The sequence below is a fragment of the Lineus longissimus genome, chromosome 5 (genome assembly GCF_910592395.1).
Source record: "Lineus longissimus chromosome 5, tnLinLong1.2, whole genome shotgun sequence".
In the NCBI taxonomy this organism is placed as follows: domain Eukaryota; kingdom Metazoa; phylum Nemertea; class Pilidiophora; order Heteronemertea; family Lineidae; genus Lineus; species Lineus longissimus.
This window is the reverse complement of record NC_088312.1, coordinates 21,231,620-21,253,923: the sequence shown is the minus strand read 5'-3', so window position 1 is coordinate 21,253,923 and position 22,304 is coordinate 21,231,620. Positions and strand designations below refer to the sequence as shown.

The following is a 22,304-nucleotide window of genomic DNA, read 5'->3' as shown; positions in this document are numbered from 1 at the left end:
GGTTGCGAATTACAGAAGTAATTGATAGTTTTCTAATCAACTGTGATCTTTATAAACCATCTATATGGTGTAAAGAGTCTTTAACATATACTTTTTTAATACTTTCAATTTCCTAGAAGTTTTCTAGTAGTGGCATAATTATTGAATTAGCAAAATTAGGTCAAGTGCAGATAGCGGTCCAGACAAAATCAATTTGCCTTGATTGGTCCTGAATTTATTTACCACAATTTATTTCTTATTTCATCCTTACTTTGCAGGATAACTGGCACAGATATGCACATATATCCTTGTATAACCTCATGAAATTGGACTTTGGACTGTCACAACTTTCTCTTAATGTCTTGGAGATTGCACTTCTCAGGGTGAGGTACTACTCATGGCTTCTCTGTAGCTATCCTTGGGCAAGGCCCTTAACTACAATTGGCATACTGGACAATTAAGCCTCATGTAGGGCCTAGACATCAAAGCTCTGGCTGAAATCTCCCACATGTCATTCACAAAATACCATTCACAAAATAACACAAGTATATCATAAACTTCTTCAGATTTATTTTTCAACTAAAAGCTAAGTACAAGTATGTAAATAAATATCCCCCCCCAAACCAATTGCAAGTTGCAATAAAAGTTGAACACAATAGATCAATAATTTATGAATGGCAGTTTAGATTGAACACAATGGTAAATGAGTAAATCTAGTTAAATGAGAGGTTTTCAATCCCTGAACATATGAAACCATTCTAACATACACATAGAGCTCCCTTTAACATAAAGTTAACACCACAACTTTCTCCAACAACATAACAGTGGTGTTTACCCCTTCGAAGACATCATGAAGAACATTCTAACTATTCTAGAGACTGACCATTAGGCATTACCCTTCGCTACTGCAGAGTTTCGGCAGTGAACCCCTGGCTTGCACTCGTAAGGAAAAGTTTCATTTTAGAACAGCTAGCACTACCCTGTAAATCTTCATGAAATTTAGTGCACTCCAGTGCTGCCATCTGCCACCAAAGAGGTAAACGATGGAAATTTGGGAAAATTTAGCAGTACGGATTACTACGGGCCAGTAGTATGAAGGGTACGAACCCGGTATACACTGTGTGCAAGAGCGAAAACGAGATAATGGTTTATATCCTCAAAGAGTTCATCTCAGTCAAAATGTAATACTCTGGGAACAGGTCTTGTCGGCGTGGCTGGATTTGATTTCGACCTTGGCGAACTCCTTCCAACTCCCTCACCATGTCCTCGCTCCGATCCTGGTTGGATTTTCCGTTTCGGTGGCCCCCTCTGAACTTGTCTCGCCCGCTGTCCGAAGCCCAAGCATTGGTGTGTCTCAGTGATGTAACGCTGCGACGGAGAGACGCACAGAAGCACCAACAGTTTGGCATCACCACCTGAAAAGCACAATTTTGGATGAGTTGATTTGCCTTTATGGGATACAGTATGAAGAATCGTCTCACCATCCGAGTTGCACCACTCAAATAACTATGCCTGACTTGCCACAAATACACAAAAAGGTCACTCTCCATGCAGATCAAAAGATACTGTGTTTATGCTATTAAGCAAGTGGAGCCTTGTCTATCACACAAAGGCCTATTGCATGTAAAACAGGCCTTTTGCACTGGTGCCCCTCAACTGGCTTAATGGCCTTGAAACAGTATCTCTCTACCACACACTGCCATTACAGCATGTCAATACAGGTGTGAGAAAATACCAGAATGAATAAACCAATTAGTATTGGTCAGACCCCAATCAACTGACACATGACTGACAGACACACCAGTACCATGTGTACCATGTGTATTGTCTGTATTTCTCTGCATGAATTCATCAAATTTGACTTGCCTATAGAATCCTGGAGTAGGTGAGTGATTTTACTGTTCCTGTATGGGACATGCTGTCTGTGTTCAGCCAGGGCACCCAGCACGTCTGCTAGTGCTGACAAGCTCTTGTTGATGTTGGACGTTTCTCTCAGGGCGGCACCAGTCACTCCTGACATACCTTATAAAACAGACGAATGAGGGACTTTTGAAAACACTATCATGGTTATTCCACAACCTTTTTGGATTGATGATCATTGTATTTCATAGTCAAGCTCTTGTTTGCTTTGTTTCTATAGACAGTAGCAAGTTATGATCAGCTTAAAGTGGTCTAAGATGTGGTGTGGTCTTAGACGTAGAGTTGTCTGAGATGTAGATTGGTCGAAGACGTAGAGTTGTCTAAGACGTAGATTGATCTTAGACGTAGAGTTGTCTAAGATGTAGATTGGTCGAAGACGTAGAGTTGTCTAAGATGTAGATTGGTCGAAGACGTAGAGTTGTCTAAGACGTAGATTGATCTTAGACGTAGAGTTGTCTAAGATGTAGATTGGTCGAAGACGTAGAGTTGTCTAAGACGTAGATTGATCTTAGACGTAGAGTTGTCTAAAATGTAGATTGGTCTAAGATGATGCCTCAAGAGAGGCAACCCCCAATCTGGTCTAAGATATAGCAATATATGTTGGAAATGTCTCAACTGGTATAAGATAGTCTGAAACTTGTTGGAAATGTCCTAACTCGTCTCGGACAATGTCTTCCTGATTTGGGACGTCGGAGATGGATGTCTCACTTGCTGGAGAGAAAACGAACACAAGAATTCCCAGCCGAATTTGGAAATTAAAGAACCAGGTTTCGCCAGAAAACCAGGTTAAAAGATAAACAGGCCTTTTATTTTTGCTTAAACACTCACCGACACATTCACTCCCAGCGAGATCTACCAGCTGCAGCTTCGTCTTGATGACCGCATTAGAGCCAGACAGTGACATGGTGGACGGAGAGGGCGAGCGTGACTTCAGGCTCGCCACAGGTATCGAACTGCCGGATACGCCAAAGTTTGGAAGCCGTGGCTCTGGTAGCAGGCGCCTTGGACGTTCTTTTGATGGAGATGGAGGCACTGGAAAAATTTATTTCATGTAATTCTGACATGTTTGTAGACATAGCGAAACACTCTGTACGCTGACTGTATACATGTTTGTAGACATAAAGAAACGCTCTGTACGCTGACTGTATACATGTTTGTAGACATAGCGAAACACTCTGTACGCTGACTGTATACATGTTTGTAGACATAAAGAAACGCTCTGTACGCTGACTGTATACATGTTTGTAGACATAGCGAAACACTCTGTACCCTGACTGTATACATGTTTGTAGACATAGCGAAACACTCTGTACACTGACTGTACACATGTTTGTAGACATAGAGAAATGCTCTGTACGCTGACTGTACACGTTTGTAGACATAGAGAAACGCTCTGTACGCTGACTGTATACATGTTTGTAGACATAGAGAAACGCTCTGTACGCTGACTGTACACATGTTTGTAGACATAGCGAAACACTCTGTACCCTGACTGTATACATGTTTGTAGACATAGCGAAACACTCTGTACACTGACTGTACACATGTTTGTAGACATAGAGAAACGCTCTGTACGCTGACTGTACACATGTTTGTAGACATAGAGATACACTCTGTACACTGACTGTACACATGTTTGTAGACATAGTGAAACACTCTGTATGGTGACTGTATACATGTTTTTAGACATAGAGATACACTCTGTATGGGTGACTGTATCAAATTGCTTCAAGTGCATGGACAAGTGGATGGATAGTCTAATAGTGTTTCCAAAAGAGTTTAGCCTTCCGAATAGAATTTTCATGTGAATACCGATGCTCACCCAAAAATCCATCTGAAGTTTGGACCGTCCTAGGAGATGGTGGAGCCGATGAGGAGAGGGTTAAAGTGATGCTGAGGATTACAATGAGGTGCGATCGGCTAGAATGATCGTGAATCAAGGTGGTGGTCTCCCGACGAGTCCGCAAGCCATGTTTGACCAACTCCATCACACCGACAACATCGTGGACTGGCCTGAATTGAAAGAAACGTAACTTTGATATCAGAGGGTAAAAGCAATTCTCTGCTTAAGTCGGTTAGTGCTAGTTCTCAAGAGAACTCGTCAACTTTCCCATATGAAGCACTAAGCACTGTAGGGTTAAGTGCCTTGCTATAAGGCCCGAAGAAAAACGGCAGTGATCCTTCCGAGAACCCACGACCTCTTGATTACAAGTCCAGTGCTCAAACCACTGTGCCATAGATCTCCTAGAAATGTATTGATAACCCTTGATCATGCACTGCCACCGTTTAGAGATGTACAAAAAACAAATGTCTTTTACGACCAGTCTTTTAGTTTGACACCTTTCACAGATGGTAGGGCCTGCCTGTGCCTTGTTCCCGATCTTCATCAAAACTGCTAAATGACAACACTTTTACATGTAACTCACTTGATAGAGACAGTTGGCATGCACATGGCTCCATCGCTACCAGTGACAATCTCATGTTTGGTAGTTAGATCTTCACTCAGTAAGTCTTGCACATCGTTATTGTAGACCTCAACGACTGACATCTCGACTGAGAAATCGTGTTCTGATTTCTCTCCAATTAATCTGAAATTAAAAAGAGCAGTGATATAGTGACACGCTACTTCTATCAAACCAAAAATCTGCAACTATCCATGTCATCAATGAGACAATGAGAAACTCTTTCTGAAGATCTGAACCTGCCAAATGTGAGACAACAAATTACTCAAAAAAAGTTAGGACCTGTCAATAAATATATCCATAGCCATTTGCTTTAAAGCTCTTGAACAGGTTTTTGATGATGGGACAAGTTCGGAAAACTTTCATTTATCAAGTGGATATCATTCAACATCAATTTTCTTGCCTTCCTTTTCTGCATGAAGGCATAAAAAGTACACAATGTACTGGTGTGATGTGGGGTATGACGACAGTTCTGTGTGGACCAATAGTTTTACCTTTGGAAAGAACTCAAACATGTGCACATACATCTTCTGAATGTATTACCTGAACAATTCTCTCGTGGCACGAGGTATCACACCTTCATCACGACATGGTTCAGTAGACAGGGTATACATCTCATTGCGGTGACTGCCTAGCATGGTGTGCGTCTTACCACTACCAGTTTGACCATATGCCATGATACACACATTATACCTAGAAATATTACAAGATGGGATTATGGCATTGATAGGTGAAGTGTCGTCTGGGTCAAATGCTTTCAGTCATAGTGTCTTACATCTGCAACTTCGGATTGATTACTAATGAATTTGCATAGACCACTGGGAATCAGAATTACAAAATGGCTCACTTATATATTTTTGGTTATATGAATAAGAAGTATGGAGAAAACGGCAGGTTGTGTTACTGGTCCAGCTAGGACTCCAGGACTTTTGAAAGACTGTCTACGCGAAGGCAGGTTGAGGAGGTTGAATATAGCTGAGAGGGAGATATTTTGATCCTCTGCGGAAGAACTTACCCATCGAGAAGCGAAGTCAGCAATGGCTGCACCTCTCCAAAAACTGAATCCTGTCCCTCAATTGGAGCAAACACTCGATCGTATTCAAAGATTCGGTTTCCTCGCGACGATCTCAAGCAGACGTTCTCCTGAAAGATGTGATCAAGCAGAGACACCTATAAATAGCATGTCAGAGATTTACAAATTCCAGTTGGGTTAGAATATGTCATATTACGGGTTATGAGTATGTATGTTGCCATTGGAGTGCAAAAGACCTGCTATACTTATGTCTTAGAGACGGTGAATCTCTTTGATAATGTAGGTTTCCTCCTGGTCGCCCGTTATCCTCCTGCAGTACAACTAATCCATATATTATCTAAAGAACCAATATTGAGCAAAGTTTGCACACATTCCTGACTGAATATTTAAAGAGACGATTGCTTTCACTACTTACATCATCCACTGGACCAACAATAACTTCAGATAACGTCCCAGGCCTTCCCAACTCCGCTGTTTCCTGGCCACCCCCATCAAAATCCAACAAAGGACGAATCCGGCAGTGTACCCTGATATTGCCTCGTAATTCCTAAATTGACAAAAAATCATAAAAGTTTCAACTATCAAAACTGTTCTAAGGTCCATAGGCAGGTAGTCCAAATGATTCTGCACTCATTTTTGGTAAGACCACACTCTGGTTGCTAGGGAGAAGAGTGTGGGGAGGGGTGCAAGGGGGAAATGTCCTCCAGAAGTCATCAAAAAACTTGTTTTTGTACTTTTCTTGTACGCCTATGAAACTAGGTCACTGACCAACAACTCGAGGGTAAAGGACAAAGGTATCCAGCTCATCGCAAACAAATGACGTTAACGTTAACTCACCACTAAAGCATTATGGAGTTGTTTCCTTCTTCTCTTCTCCACCAGATGTCTCTCATTGGCTACATGTACATTTTTCTCGGCGTCTAAGAGCATTTGTTGAAGATCTTAAGAATAGATTTCAAGGTTAACTATCACTGTAGTATATTTTAAATGCCAGAATTTGCTTACTTAGCATCGACTAAAAATAATGTTCATATAGATCCCTCTACAACTGTTGCAAACAAAAACACCACCAATACCCCTTTGAGGCCTTTGAAGCAGCCATGAGGTCAGCAGAAGTTTGAAATTTTTTTCAAGATTGTGCATCCGGTTACGCATGCACATGAATAAGTATCCCTTGGTTATAGCTTGCCGTGGTTTCTCATCAATGCACACGCATTACCGGATGAAAAATTGGGAAATTTTCTTCTGACTTCTGCCAACTGTGGTGTTGATTCAAAGGCCTCAAAGGAGCAATGTGACTGAGTTCTAGGGCTTACTCTCAGGTGTTTGACTGAATCATTGGGTTACCAACAAGCCATGAGACAACTCATGAGAGTGTGAAACATCCCTGATAAGGTCTACCAACCTGAAATATTTGTTTTCTGCAGAGCAAATACATGCCGATACTTCTCCATCTCGTTCAAAACTTTCCCGCATTCTGCAGACACCATCTTTGGAGTGTTTTGAACAATCACTCTCAATTCATCAAGCTCTCGTCTCAGAAGCTGCAACAAAAACATTTTAAAGATAATTATAAAGTTTCAAGATATGTGTGATCCGTACACGAAATGTGGCAAACTGCTCCACCATTACTGATCACTTCTTGGCTTTTTGGATTTGCCTCATTTTCTGCCCGCTGCATGCCTTAAAACATATCACAGACTGAGTACTGTGGCATAGGAGGCATGCACTCCCTAAAAGGCTCCAGGATTTTCTAAGTTTTGCGGGACATTGCTGCGCATGTGCAGCACGCATGTACAATTTTAAGACGTCAGCCGATATGGGAGGCAGTTGGTAGCACCCTCGTCTTTGGCGAGAGAATGATAGAAATGTAATGACAATGTAAGATGAAAGATGTACAGTATCCCATTATCATTTTGAGGTTTTCATACCTTAGTTGTTTGCATGAGAGCCAATATTGTGCACCGCATCACCTTTCGTTGATCCAGTTCCTGTTCATTCCGACTCCTCACTAGGTACCGCTCTTCTTGCAACTTGTTTACAGAACCCCGCATCTGAGCGAGCTTGAGATGAAGCATGGCATTCTCTGTCTCCAGGCAGCAAATTCTTTCATCTTTGGCCTTAAATAAAGTATTGTAGTGTAAGCATTTGTTATTCATTCAATTACAGAAGAGCACGCATTATCACTATCAGTCTCCAGGCAGCAAATTCTTTCATATTTTGCCAGAAGTAAAGTACAATGTATTGCATTGTAGTATTGGGCAATTTGCAATTCATTTAACTTTAATAATACACCCAACCTTCCAGGGCCCACAGTTTCAAGTTGTTTTTTGTTGTTGAAGAAATTACCAATATCCAAAAATAACGATATTCAACAAAGGTATAGAATGAATCAAAGATAGAATAACTTGATAATGCATTAATGGTTAGATTACTATCAGCTTACCCGGATTTGTACTTCACATTTTGTCAACCTCTCTCGGAGCAAGCCAGAGATGTCAAGACAGGTTGGCGGCATTTCTGCTCTAGAGTAATTGTTTTCAAAAACAAAATCGATCTTGAGATCTGAATCCGATGAATTCCTTAAGAAGAAGAAAAACTTGGCTCTCGTTCAGTTCCAGCTGAATGTTACACCCTCCTTTACATCTTCCCTTCTCAGAATGGTACCCAGTACCTTTTATAAAGACAGCTGAAATTATGATTGTATAAATTTACTTGGGAGTCGGCTGGGCTTTTGAACTGCCCACCACCTAACAAGAGAACACGTCAGGAGGCCTAGCGGACTTCGGAGAATGCTATATAAAAGCCCTTGTGACCCTCTTTCCCAGGACCAGGTGAAACGCATGCTTGGTCAGAGCCAGGCCTTGTCTTTTAAGGCGCGCATTTGCGCGCCCGCGCCATAACGCGCCTCAAATCGGAATGAGGCGCGCTAACAAATGCGCGCCTACCAACAAAAATTGTTCAATTTTCACGCACCTCGTAGTAACAATGTATTGTACGCAGAGATATCTGTTAGCCATTGTATACACTAATTTCCAAACCCCCCCATTTCAATCATCCCGTGATCTTTTAGCCAATGAGATCGTAGCTTTCATTAAACAGCCTATTCGCATGCAAACATGGCGGATGTTAGTCCACAGCATTGTTGCGATAAGTGCTCGCCTACCCCACCAAAAGAAATTTGAGGTGAGTACTTTTCTGCTCGCCTGCTATATTTTAAGGCCAAGGCCTGCAGAGCCCAAACAAATTTCTATGAAAAGGTTGATAATAAACTAAAGGACCCAGCCTTGGTGTTTGATGGTCAAAACTGGAATGCCGGAGGCGGAGGGATCAGATGTGCACAACCAGATTTGGTAGCGCAGAACCAGAGCAGAGGGACCACGCTCACAGACAGGGAAGTCAGTCTGTCATTCTTTCTCATGTTCTTGGAAAACTATGATGACTAGACTGTGTGACTGGCAAGTCTCGGCATCTTGTCTCTGGTTGGCTCTGCTCTCACAGCTCTGCTCTGTGGCCATGCATCATCATGCTGGCCCGCGCTTGGCCTTGGGACTCCGGCTTTCCGACTCTTGAGTCTTTCAATTCATGTCTGTGCGGTTGCCATTCACATTTTATTTTGATGTTACCTTCCTCAGCTAACACACAAAACTATTTCTCATTGGTCTAGGCATACTTGGAAAACAACAGCCCTCAACATGTGGAGGAAATCGACCAATTTAAAAGGTAAAACCACAAAAATTGAAAAACTATTTTTTCTTACTTTTCACCCCTTCTCTTAACTGACATGACTAAAGAGTACTAAAGGAGTTATAAGTTAATTATTAATCCGCCATGGAGTTGGCCGACAAAATTGCTTTTTTGTACTTTTCAGTAATTTACAAATGTTTTTTTATTCAAATTCTTAAAGAAACTGTCATCATACACCAGTTCATACCTATTACAGTAATTTTAAGGGCTATTTAAAATCAACACGCACCGGCCGTAGTTCGAACTCTTTGGTTGCTAACTCTGCCTCGTCAAATCCTTAGTGATATGTAAACTAATCATGAAATGAGCACAAGGAATCATGTCTAATTGTAGAAATTCACCTTTATAGTCAATTTATCCGATTGATTTCCTTAAATGCTGCTATTGTAAAACTGTTTTGCATTTAAAGTGTAAGTCATTCCTTTGACATCGATTGACTTTTAACTTATATACCATTAGATGTCCCTTACCTTGACTTCATCTTGTAACCATGTCTGAGCCACAGTATCATTCACTTGTTGCTTTTGACCTTTACAATACTGTTTTTACTTCATCAGGTTTGGGATTTAACTGATGACATGATAAAGAAGGTCCCATAAAAACAGTAGGCCTACTCCTACTTATGGCTATGCTACCCTATGCTGGGTGCCAAAAGCTGCAAAAGAAGACCAGCCTTCAAACAACGATGTTGACATAGGTCAATCAGGTAATTAGCCATACAGACAGTGGCCCCTGCACAGAAACTGTTTAGATAGTAGTATCAAGCATCTCATGAGAGCAAACCCAGATCAGTTTCTCTGAAACCCCTCCTTTGAAGTTATTTGGTTATGATTGTGCTTTTTTGCTTGCAGTTCCCTTGAGCATTTTAAAGACTAATGATGGCTGACAGGAACAAAAAAGAAGATCCCAAGTCATTCCTTGAAGTGAACTTAATACCTCAAGTTGTGCGTAGCATAATTTGCGGACTAATGGTCGAGAGGCCTGAGGACCACATGGCCTACATCCGAGAAAAACTTCAAATTATTAAAGACAAGGGGAGGTCTGCTGTTGATTGGGAATCTTTTGTTCATGAAGTGCATCCATATCGAGATCCTCTGAGGCTGGAATTGATACATGACTTTTCAAAGTATTACTTGGAGCATCTTGAGAGGGAGAAAGAGCGCGAGTTGTTAGGCGAGCGAACCAAGAGTAGTCTGTACGAACCAGATGTCTTTAAACTTACGGAGACGGCTGAAGAGTCGGCTAATGAGACCGAGTAGGTTTAAGGAATGGAAACTGAACTGGAAGTACCGTTATTGGTTGTCTCACCAAAACGCTTCACTAAAATATTGGCCAAACCCGGAGGAACTGGAGTAATTGGTTGGCTCTCCAAAACCAGTGTAGAGCTAACATGTTGATCAAAACTGAGGTTGAGCCACATTTTTGGTCCAACCGAGCGGTTTTGGTGAAAATAATGTGATTTGAAATGCTTTTTGACTGCTTCCATAATATTATTGTGCACCAACCAAAGCGGTTTTGGTTGTTTGACCATAACGAGGCTCTGTAAACTGCGATTCATTATCAATCGAAGTGTTTTAGAATACAATGTTTGCTGAAATGATGGTAGTTTTTGTCAAAAAATAATGTCAAAGACAGAGTAATATTTAAGGCCAAAATGTATGGGAGTTATCAAGGGTGGAATGAACTCTGGGATTAATATGAGTGTGTGCACTAAAATGGTTGAGAGACAACTGTACATGACATTCAAAGATGATTAGGGCTTTCGGAGTTGAACAGTATTTAATTCATTTTAACAACCAGTGATATGTTTACCTTCTTGTCATCATTTTATGAATTATTCATATGTTTAACTCATGTCAAATGTAATGTTCCATGTTTTGTGAGCCATTTTCTTGCCAAATCTGTCTTTATTGTGTTAGAAAATCTGATATGCATGGGGCAAAGAAGAAATAAAGACAAGCCTTTGTTTATTCTCGACAATTCTGAACGTGCAAGTAACTTTTATCATATACTTTTATACTTAAATCTCCCATATGTCAAGCACAACTTTATTTTGCCAAATCCTGACTTTTGGTGCTTGTTCTTATCCAAGGGCTTATAAAGGCTTTTCGCTGGAATTTTAAAGGGGGATAAGTCAGAGAAATCCATGTTCCAAGGGCCAGCGATAGCTGCTGTTGGGATGAGAGTAGTGACTTCGGGGGGGGGGGGGGGGGTATTAGAAACAAAGTTGAGGAGTGATATCTGATTTCTGCTAGCCTCTTAGTGCCCAGAGGCTTCTCCAGAAGAAGATTGGCCCTGCGCTATGAGTGATTTAAACAGTATAAAATCATGGCTGTATTTTCCCTTTAACAGAACATAAATTTACACCTCACCAATATAATGCATTGTACAAGTAACATGTAACTATTGCCCTGATATAGGCTTTGCTGTGAGTGATATCGATATATTTTTTAACATTATCATAACAATAGATGATATGAAAATTGAATGTGTTGCGTTTTTATTTTGCTTGTCTACACAGCTGTGCCACAGGCTGTTTGCATGAGCCATTTGTTTGGGGCACTTCCATCAAAACATACAGCAAATTATTTTGGAATGGTTTGATAGTAGAGACTAGGTTGTGACAATGTCTTCACGGCCAGGACCGATTGTGTAGTAGTTTTCGTCACTTTGCTATAGAAAAATATAACGTTTTGTATGGAATGATCATCTTCAAAGTGAGTTTCCCCTGTCCTGAAGTTCCACTGCCATCCAATGAGGACATTTGAGGATGACATGTGAATCGAGGAATAGCCAGTTGGCAATGCACGACGCAACTGATGCCTTAACTTTGACCTTTGATCTGTTTGTAGACTGGCCACTTCTCAACCGGTAAAGGGCTACTGTTGAACCCGAGATACATCATACAGCAGGGGAGATCTTGTGCTGTCCAGATGTTCGAATAATGTTAAAGGATGTCCGAGTTATGTCTCAACTGGTTCAGGCTGTCATCCCAACTGGTTATAAAGAGGTCTCGAAACTGATATCGAAACTGGTTAAAGAAGTCCCAGTTGGCTCAGGCGCATATCTCAACTTGTCTGAGCCGATGTCTCGGAGGCATTTGATGTCTGAAACAGCTTTTTCAGTCACCCTACACTGGCACCAAGTACGTTCCTCACCTGTAGACGCCGAGGTTCACTGTATTGAAAATGACAATATCTGTGGGGTATTGCCATTACAGGTGACAAGGAGTGGTACCATGAGTACATCTACCACTAAGAAAAATTTGGAAATGAGGAAATATTCATATCAAATATATCTTTATTTTCTCAATAGAAGTTTATATTATGCAAAACAATTTGACAGCAATCTCCACCAAAGACTGCAAATTGTGAAAACAATGCAGTTTGGTTAATATAAAAACAAGTTTACACATGTCATGTATAACTGGATAGTATTGTACAACTCAACTGAAGTACAGAGTTAAAAACTTAGCAATAAACTTTGGCCAAGATTCCCAATCAGAGTCAGGCCAAAACAAAGACACTACCCCTAGCATGCCACCAGCAGTCAATACCAAAGTCAAAGGGAAAAGGAGACCGAGTTACCGCCAATCGAGCGTGCCCCCATAAACACAGTCACAGACTGCCCCAAAAGATGGCGGATCAGGATGAATGAAATATGTGCATAAACATTCTGAAAACATTGGTGTGTACTTTCTAGTGGATGTTTACTACTATCCTTTACCTCCAACACCAGGTAGCATCTCACCTTATTTGTCTTTACTAACTCTGATTGAAAAAATAGGCCGACTAAAGTATATGATACATATAACAATACAAATGAAAGAAAACATCAAGGGTTACAGTCATTCCACTCACCAAAATATGCTCTTTTTAAATAGAAGAGCAAACCCCCTCCCACCTGTATAATAAAACATTTACATTGACTAGAACAGTATACCACTGTTGTAATAACTAAAATGAATAAAGAGCCACATGGACTTGTAAACTGAAACAACAGATCATTTTCTGATAATTCAAATTCATGAAAAACCAGCCACACCATGAATCTCATTGAGCTGCCAATGACAGGTGTTGAATACTGTTATCACAATATTTTCACCTTTGAAAATACATGTACATGAAAGGGAGACAATAACTTCAAACTGTATTATCTAATTACTGATTTCCTAAGTATCTTTCGGCTTAAAATTATGGAAGATCTTGTCGATACATATGTAGACTTTATTATGTTGTAGTTCTCAAAGGAAACATTGATCGCGTCACTAAGGGGTAACTAAGGCTAACCAAAAAAGTGTAGCTAATTAAACCTTGTAGTGAAGTGTTTTTCAGATTGATCTGGCCAAAGGTACAGTAGAACCTCTCTATTAAGGACACCCTCGGGACTGACAAGTGCTGTCCTTAATAGAGAGGTGTCCTGATTAGAGAGGTCAAATTGAATGGAAACAACCAATTTGGGACCAAAACTAGCATCCTTGATAGAGAGGTTGTCCTTAGTAGAGAGGTGTACGCTAACAGAGGTTCCACTGTACTTGGCCGATCTCTTGTCATTAAACTGTAATTGTATTGTCACACAGCCCTGGACAACAGGTGTTGGCTGACACAGTGAAATTATTGAATTCTGTATTCATTGTACACGTATTGTACATTAACAATGTTAAAAAAATTCATGTTAAATTCATGTTACAATACAAGACAATTATCATATTTCCAATCATTGGTTTTTTTTATATCAATATTTCACATCACACTATCTTTTTGCATTTGAATTCAGGCCAAATATACTAGCTAATCAGGGATAGAAAACCCAACATTTCCAGGCTGATACTGAGGCAATAGATGCATCAATTTTCTACGCTTTTCACTTTCTCCACGCTAATCAGTTGAGGCCCTTCATTGAGATAAGGGAGAGGTTTGAAGATTCTGATGATGATAAACTTCACGGGATTCCAACTGACTTGAATCTAAAATTGATAGAAACATAGATTGTGAAAAACATTCACGAAATGCACGACAGTTCAATCATATCGATCTTTGGACTGAAAATGGTTACAATCATTCTGTTCTTTGGACTAAGCTCCTTAACAACTTTATTTCAAGGTAACTAAGCTGTTTGCTAACATCATGACTTCTATATCTGTCTCAGCGAATAGTAGCAGATATGGGATACGTATGTCTGTATCAGATCTTACTTCAGCCTGTTCTGAAAAGTGGCACTCTCATGGGGTAGCGGACTTTTGATAAATCCCATTAGATGGACCCGCTGGCAAACCTTTTCAATGCCCATGTAAACATAGCAGGAATGACAACGCCAACTGCTGATGGTGTCATCAACCAACACTAACAGCGCCAGCTAATTACGCCCCAGTGACGCAATTAATCTTCAAACACATTTTTGTTTCACTGCGTGTGGTTGTTTCACCTTTTTTTTTCTTTTTCTGACATTAAAACAGACCTCCTAATGAGTCAAGAAAAAGTACAAGAATGACTGCACCCCCTAGCAGATTCGGTTAGCCTCTAACTCATTCGACATCGGGTCATGTATGTCAGGCCAAGCAAAGTATTTTAGGTGTAGCTGTTGTTTCTCATACCTTGATGTCATAGTTTGTGCCAGCCACAACTTGCGTCTTGTATTGAATTGGTTCATACATACTGTATGTCTTACCAGCTTTGGCTTGAACGTCTGACTTCATCTGGAATGCATAAAGGAAAACTTTATTTATTATAGAACTATTCTAAATGATCTGACAGGCCAAGCCTTCTAGTAAGACATTGAATTGGCAATGAAAACCAAGAAGATAGGCAATAAGCAAACTCTATTCGATACATTTATTCAGTTAGGCCTAATAGCTTGATGACACTGACACTAGTGACAGGCTTTGTCATTTTGTGTTTACAACATTATTGATAATTTCTAGGTAGGCCAACACTAACAGCAAGCCTCTTACTCAGAGTCTTAGTTGACAAAGCTATAAAGTACACTCTTAGTTTACAAAGCTATAAAGTACAAGTACTACAACTTGTACAAGTAACCATGATGGGGAGGGGCCATGCAGCCCACACATACAATACATGCGTAACACATACATAACATACACACTGCACACACTGACACAGTAACCAGTAACTACTTACTTCTTCTGCCAAATCATTTGTATATTCATCGATTGCTTTCCACTCATTGAAACCACCCAGCAGCCGTTCATCTCCAGAACATGAACTAATCATGTAAACTGCAAACAACAACAAAATCACACCAAGTTGCTTTGAAATCGACATTTTGTTTGCCGAAAAACACACACTATACTAATAAAACGAAGCGAAACTCCTTTTGTAGTTGTTGTTGTCGCCCAGTTTTTAGTTGTTGTTGTCGCCCAGTTTTTGGACTTTGCACATATTCCAGCAAAGCCATTGTGATGACCCATGCCGCTATCGCCATCTGCCGATCAATGAAAGTACTATCTCTAATATGTAAAGAGCAATCTCTAGTGAACTCACACAACTGTCCTTCTGACATATATAGCCAGTACATTGGGGGATGAGTCCCCCAAACCCCCTCCCCCGTTCTCTGAAAGTGACAGGTTTTAGTCAGTACATTGGGGGGAAGCCCCCCCCCCATTGGACTCTAAAAATAGAATTCCTTGGAGACGCTGAACAATAAGGCCCCATAAAGAAATAGTCCCCGCCCCGGTAGCTGTCTCATATCTGCTGAAAGAAGCAGCTCTTTGTGGTGAAATAATAATTGAATGCATGTCATGACACCCAGGAGCTTTTTCTCATTTCTGAAACAGTTGCATGGTTGGAATGAATTTCCAAATCAGTCCGTCAAATCTCTATGCAATGAAAATTGAAATGTCACAACTGTCTCCACCGACGTTGTCCTGTATGTCCTAGCAGACGATTTTTAAATAAATGATGTGATTGGTATACTTGTAGATTGGAATGAATTATTTCTTCAATGATATGAAAGTTGAAAACCCTCTGACATGTCTAAGTACAAAAATGCAGAGGCAAGACACATCATGCATGTCATGACACCCAGGAGCTTTTTCTCATTTCTGAAACAGTTGCATGGTTGGAATGAATTTCCAAATCAGTCCGTCAAATCTCTATCCAAATGGAACTTTAAGACCACTCTATATTTGTGCAGTAGTGTTAAAACTGACTTTTTGAAGTAAAGTACGTAAATCGAGAAGAAGAGGACGTTTACTTCGTCTGCAATGAAATGTCACAACTGTCTCCGCCGACGTTGTTGTCCTGTATGTTCTAGCAGACGATTTTTAGATACACTTCAAGACAGTGGCGCCGGTGTGAATAAATCTACTTGCGTGATTGGTCAATGGCTCATGACGTCATGAAATAATTGCGTCAACAACGGGAATCATGGTAACTGTGGTTGCGGTCGTCGTGAAAGCAGGATCGGCCAGCGCGGCCCGTATGGAATGCAACAAACTGTACCGGAACCGGAACTGTCATGGGTCTGCACAATTTTTTTAAGATTCGATGGACATGATGGATATATGAATTTTGTTTAGACTTTATATACACACGTAACCATTACACTCACTACGTTGTGTGAGTTAATATGTGAAGAGCGAGCTCTAGTGAACTCACACAACTGTTTGACATGGGGAGCCCCCCCCCCCCCAAACCCCGTCCTTCTGACATATTTAGTCAGTACATTGGGGGATGAGTCCCCCAAACCCCCTCCCCCGTTCTCTGCGACGTCGTAATTGTGGGTGCGGTGCGTCATGAATGCAGGATCGGCCAACGCGCGACCCATATGGAATGCGACAAACTGTAGAGCTTTCTACGGATCGGTAATTAGCGCGGGCATCGATAGATAGCGCAAGCAGGGAAGGGATCCAGGGTTTCCCCTCAGACAGTGAGCCCGGGAATCCGTTAGTCACTCACTGTGAGCACAAGATTGATGTGGTCGTCGTCTGCTATTTGTGCTAACACAGACGACTCACGAGCAGGAAGACGTTTTTTTATGCTTTGCGGTCGTGAGCTGAAATAAGAGGAATAGAATATGAGAAAATTATGAAGTTTTGTATTTTTTGGGAATTTTCCCCCCAAATTTTTGGGTGTGGCCACAGTGCATGACCAGCCATAACTCTCAGCTAGACAGGCGGAGCAGCATAAGCTCAATTCATCTGAGCGCACCCAACGTACGCGCAAACGGACCACTTTCAATCGCTCGGTGCGCAAACTTGAACTTGAATTTTAAAAAAATTGCCATGTGTGAATACTGCTGGCTATGAACTTCAACAGCGTTGAATTTGGCTGTGCTCCTGGTATGACAGACCGGTTTTGGGAACACAAGCGTTAAGTTGTGTTGACGCCAAGTCGAAGTACTGGTTCAACATTGGTGAGTTCAGTATTTCTCCACAGCTTTTTCTCCCCAAATTTTGCGACTATTGTCTGATACAATGTACAATCCTATCTTATCTTTTCATTTTCATTTCTTGCAGACGCCAGACACGTTGTCCTGTCTAGTACACCCAATGCTGCCCAACCGGTTTATCACAAGATACGACGTGAGCACCACCATGGTGAGTTATTTTTCTCTATCGAAACTTCCTTGATCGCACATACATGTACATGTATTCTTTTGAGACTTCTCATCTCTGCAGCAGTGGCGGATCCAGAAATTTGGGAAAGAAGCGGGGGGGGGGACGCTGCCCCACCAATGAGAACTCATGATAGAGCCGAAGGTGCAATCCTGAAAATGAGGGGGAGGGCTCTTGAGGAGAGGTGCCCTAAAATATCAAAGAGGGATGACTCATGCGGGACCCCTAAATCCGCCACTGCTGTTCTGAATATTTCCACACTCGGCTCAGCTGACCTTTGAAAGGAGGACACTGGCCCATACCCTATCTATGGTACTACACTGTATATCGTTCTGGCAGCAAGAAAATGAGACGAATGTCATGTCTGCCATGTTTTATGACGTCACACGCCACGTGCTTGGCGCAATGTGTCACGTGCTCATAACACATTCTATCTCTGAACCAATCAGCCCTTGATACTGTGACATGTGATATGTATGATGAGGACCTTGACCCATAAAAACGCTAACGGCCAAATTAGAAAAGACGGAAAGGATGAAGTGGCGAGGGTTCCGAGTTCGAACCCGCTCGAGGAATATTTTTTTATTTTTTCTTTCTCTGTGACCTGTCTCGTCAATGAACTTGTGTTTGTGCAGTCAAGTGAGACCTGTCGGTGGGTGTTTATCATGTTTCAAGTGCAGTTTGTCTTTTGGTGGTCGGGCGTTTGTGTTTTCTATCTTTGTCGTTTGGGTTTTTATGCATGCATGTCAGCTTTAAGTATGTTTTCGCGTGGTCACGAAGATGATAAATGTGAATAATGACACCAATGCATTGGCCCTGCGGTCACGTGGTGGCTTTCAAAGATATCCTTGTGGCGTCGGTAGGAAGCTGCTGAAAGCCGCAGCAAACCAGCAGCAAACAAAAGACTTAGGCTTCTTAAAATCTCTTTCGGGGCAGTAATAATCTCGTCACCATTGAGTTTTACCTATAGCTCCTATACAAGTATAAAGATGGTGTGCGAAGATAAATTTCGGCCATTTTGTTACCATTTTAATATCTAACTGTATGCGCGTGCTTAATCGCCCGCCCACGAATTTTTTTCCTGAACCTGTCGGGCAGTACAGTGTACATTTGTACACAGGTTCTCAGCCTATCAGAATCCGATAAATCTGTGTCGTCATCGGGGCGTCATCATGAAACTTAGAAGTAAGCTTGTATTGTTTGAAACATACAGTATCAAAATATACTGGAGGAAGACCATACACACGAGGCAGTATCGAAAGACAAGTCTCATTGCAGAGAAACATATTCCTGCTGGAGGAAGACCATTCACATGAGACAAGTCTCATTGTATATTCATGCTCAATAAATGATATCTGAAGGACTATCCCTTGGATCTTGGAGATGGGCTATTGTTATTGTCCTTTCTGTAGGTATGTTGCAGGCAGCAGAAATAACTAAAATATCTAAAATCTAAATAACAATGGAAAAGAAACGCGTTATAAAAATAAAATATAAAGAGTAAAAAAGAAAAAGAAAATGTTGTCCACAACCGGATTCGAACTCTCGACCTTTGGATGGAACATCGTATTCTGCCATTTCTGACGAGCGCTCTACCAACTGCTCTAAAGTTTCTAAGACTTCTGACATCATGTATTTGTCGAAATCTGATTGGCTGAATGTCCCTGTACAAATGTACACTATAGTGCCCAAAAGGTTCAGGAAAAAAATCGCTACCCGCCCTTTTCAGATAGACAGTAGCCCATATATATCACTTCGATCTATCTACCGTAGCGGTCATGGCCAATTCTTTTTTCTTTCAGAAGCCCCGACGTCCTTTGTACTTTCAAGAAATGGTTGGGTTTGGTCAAGGGACTGGTATTGGATCTGATATATTATCATTGTTGTCACACCTTTTCGCTAAATATAAGGTCATGAAAATGCTTGGTATTGTTCCTTCTGAGGTGTTACCCAACGTTAATGACGCCTGTCTGTATATAAGTGGTACATACTTGACACACATATGGCGAAGGATGAGCCAGTTATTTTCGAGTTTGTTCTTTGGGTGCATCTCGTTCCTCGGGTTGCATTGCGCCCGCGACCCCATAGGAGTTCCTGGTCTTGTCTCTTCGCCCCCAACCCCGATAAACTCTATGTACCGTGAACGAATGCTCATCAGGTCGACAGTTATTTGACGACGTAAATCCATCCATATTAACTGGCGCTGCGGCTGCGCTCAATAGACTCCGTTGGGGAGTCTGAGCCTGATAGGGTGTACCAGTCCAGCCGGTTATGTACGGTTGGTATGCTCTATGATATGGATCTCCAGCCACCTGTCAGCTAGGGGCAGACCCCAGTGTCTCAACCCTGGGTCTCAGAGGCGGTAACTTCTAGTCAGGCAGCGCGCTATGTCTGGTTAGGCGACATGGGTTACCAGGGCATCCACAGCCAAAATGGTTTGCACATGGAGGTCATCGCGACCGACTTGTGAGGGGGAAGAAGTGATGTCCATGGCGGTTTCAAATTGATCTGACGACCCCCGCGTCTTCTGGACAGGGAGGGGTTCATGTGGCCAAATCCTGTCAGCTGAATCCTATCCGTTAGCATCATTCGCGGTACATGGAAACCAAGGGTATGGAACCCTTTTTTGTCTTGTCTTTTTTCTCTGAGGATTTCAATGATGATATATATATTTAGATCCACAGGTATGGTCGGTAGGCCTATATGTGGCGACTCGCCACATGAACATTTAAAAATTTTTTTTCGAGCATTGTTAAAAGTTATGAGAATAAATTTCTTCTTTGGACGTGTTTTTTTTTACCAGAATGACAATCAAAAAGTTTGTCACTGGAGAATTTCCCCATCCCCCACCCCAGCCCTAGAATAATATACAGACTAAATAGTATCTTTGGACTGTACTGGTAATATAGGTCAGTCACGAAAAATAACATATATATTGGACTGTACTGGTAATATAGGTCAGTCACGAAGAATAGAATATGTATTGGACTGTACTGGTAATATAGGTCAGTCACGAAAAATGAAATATATATTGGACTGCACTGGTAATATAGGTCGGTCACGAAGAATAGAATGATATTGGACTGTACTGGTAATAGAGGTCAGTCAAAAAAAAAGAAATATATATTGGACTGTACTGGTAATATAGGTCAGTCACGAAAATATCTGAAAGTCTGTGCCCCATTGTTGACGAATATAATATCGTGAGGACTTTATCAATAGTCACGGTCCCTGGCCCCTCCCACATAAAAATCATTAGCAAGGTCACTGCAGGCAATAGCTTCAGCATTGTTCTTGTATAAACATGTCTTAAACATTATAAACGGCCCTATTTGTGTGGTTACATTGGGTTCTTGCTGGGGTAATGATGTCCATGTCCGATTCTGCGTTTTGTGGACTTGTAAATCAGTCCAGCAGTGACATTGCGTTTTGTGGACATGTAAGTCTGTCCCGCAGTACCAAGTTTCACCCCAGCAATTACCAATAAGACCTGCATGTGACCTTAAAGTAAATACTGTAGCTATGCAAGTGTGGTCGAGACAAAACGCGATGTATGCATTGGAAGAAGGAAATCTGCGAAGAGTAGCTGGAACTGTCTGTCCAGCTCTCGTTTATGAAACAATGGGCGATTTGAAGGACGTCTCCTGAACAGATCGCCCATTGTTCACTGAAGCAGCATTCGAATTGTCTCCAATTTTTTCAGGTGGATTGCACCATCTCGTGTGGTTTCGCTGTCCCGTCCCAAGAATCGAGCCAACGCGACCGAGGCCACTTCTGAGAGATAAATATTCAGGATGCCAGATTTGTGGAACACAATTGAGGTAAATGAGATAAAACTCGATAAGCTGGCTACAGTTAATGAAATGAGGCTTTAGGTCCGTCATTATGTGACTGATATTGGGACAAACCCGAGGCGGGTTGACCACCATTGCCGGACAATTCAATTTAATTGATTCATCTTATTAGTGCCAATGAGGCTGTCACAGACATAATCATGTGTATAGACATATTACTGATATTCTATAATAGAAGATTTAAAAAAACAAACGTCATGAAAAATTATCTAATACTTCAATTTCTTAAATTGTATATTTCAATGTTTCTTGGTATCTAAATCTTCCCTTTCTATTCCAGGCCAGTAGTCAAGAGCCATGATCAGGGAACAGCAGTTCCCAACGGAATTTACCCTTTTCTTGTTGTAATTCATGCTGTTGGCTCCGAATGGGTTGACACTCGCCTGTTTTCGACCCTGAAAATTAAACATCGAACATTGTTACTCTGTTAAAAGTGAACCTTGCAAGATATGTGCTTATTCCTGAAATCAATAGCACTTCATGTATGTACTCTCTGATCCAGAATATTGCTATTTCTTGTTCCGTTTTCAATGTGGCAATCCATTTACCGTATCTGAGCTATTTCACAGCACAAGAAGTGCAACATTACAACAATGGAGCTATTTCTTGATCACAGTAAAATGTGTTTCTACATTGTTTTACTCAAATGATGCATGGATGAGCCTTATTGACATATTTGTTTTCAGGAGGAATTGGTTGTAGGTTTTGTTTCTTTTTTCTTAAGGCAGGCCTAA

General features: G+C 41.2%; 3 protein-coding genes across 3 annotated transcripts in view; 1 reads left to right on the top strand and 2 right to left on the bottom strand.

Annotated features, from left to right (window-relative positions):
• The window catches only part of LOC135487533 (intersectin-1-like), a 148,243-nt gene extending 134,668 nt beyond the window's left edge, over positions 1–13,575 (top strand). The window contains exon 46 of the transcript XR_010446869.1: positions 13,492–13,575. The gene's annotated coding sequence lies outside the window, so the exon portion shown is untranslated. The remainder of the gene's footprint in view (positions 1–13,491) is intronic.
• On the bottom strand, positions 574–9,147 carry LOC135488070 (kinesin-like protein KIF25). The gene is made up of 13 exons (XM_064772468.1): positions 9,021–9,147; positions 7,841–8,083; positions 7,326–7,514; positions 6,800–6,938; positions 6,232–6,335; positions 5,810–5,941; positions 5,377–5,504; positions 4,905–5,054; positions 4,326–4,487; positions 3,722–3,912; positions 2,728–2,931; positions 1,846–2,001; positions 574–1,394 (listed from the first exon to the last, which is right to left on the bottom strand). Exons 2-13 carry the CDS (start codon positions 7,910–7,912, stop codon positions 1,150–1,152), a joined length of 1,872 nt encoding a protein of 623 aa, XP_064628538.1. The 5' UTR covers positions 7,913–8,083; positions 9,021–9,147; the 3' UTR covers positions 574–1,149.
• Positions 12,424–15,491, bottom strand: LOC135487534 (cystatin-A-like). The gene is made up of 3 exons (XM_064771306.1): positions 15,279–15,491; positions 14,735–14,836; positions 12,424–14,107 (listed from the first exon to the last, which is right to left on the bottom strand). The coding sequence occupies exons 1-3, from the start codon at positions 15,420–15,422 to the stop codon at positions 13,988–13,990; spliced, it is 366 nt and encodes a 121-aa protein (XP_064627376.1). The 5' UTR covers positions 15,423–15,491; the 3' UTR covers positions 12,424–13,987.
• Positions 15,492–22,304: the final 6,813 nt, after the last annotated feature.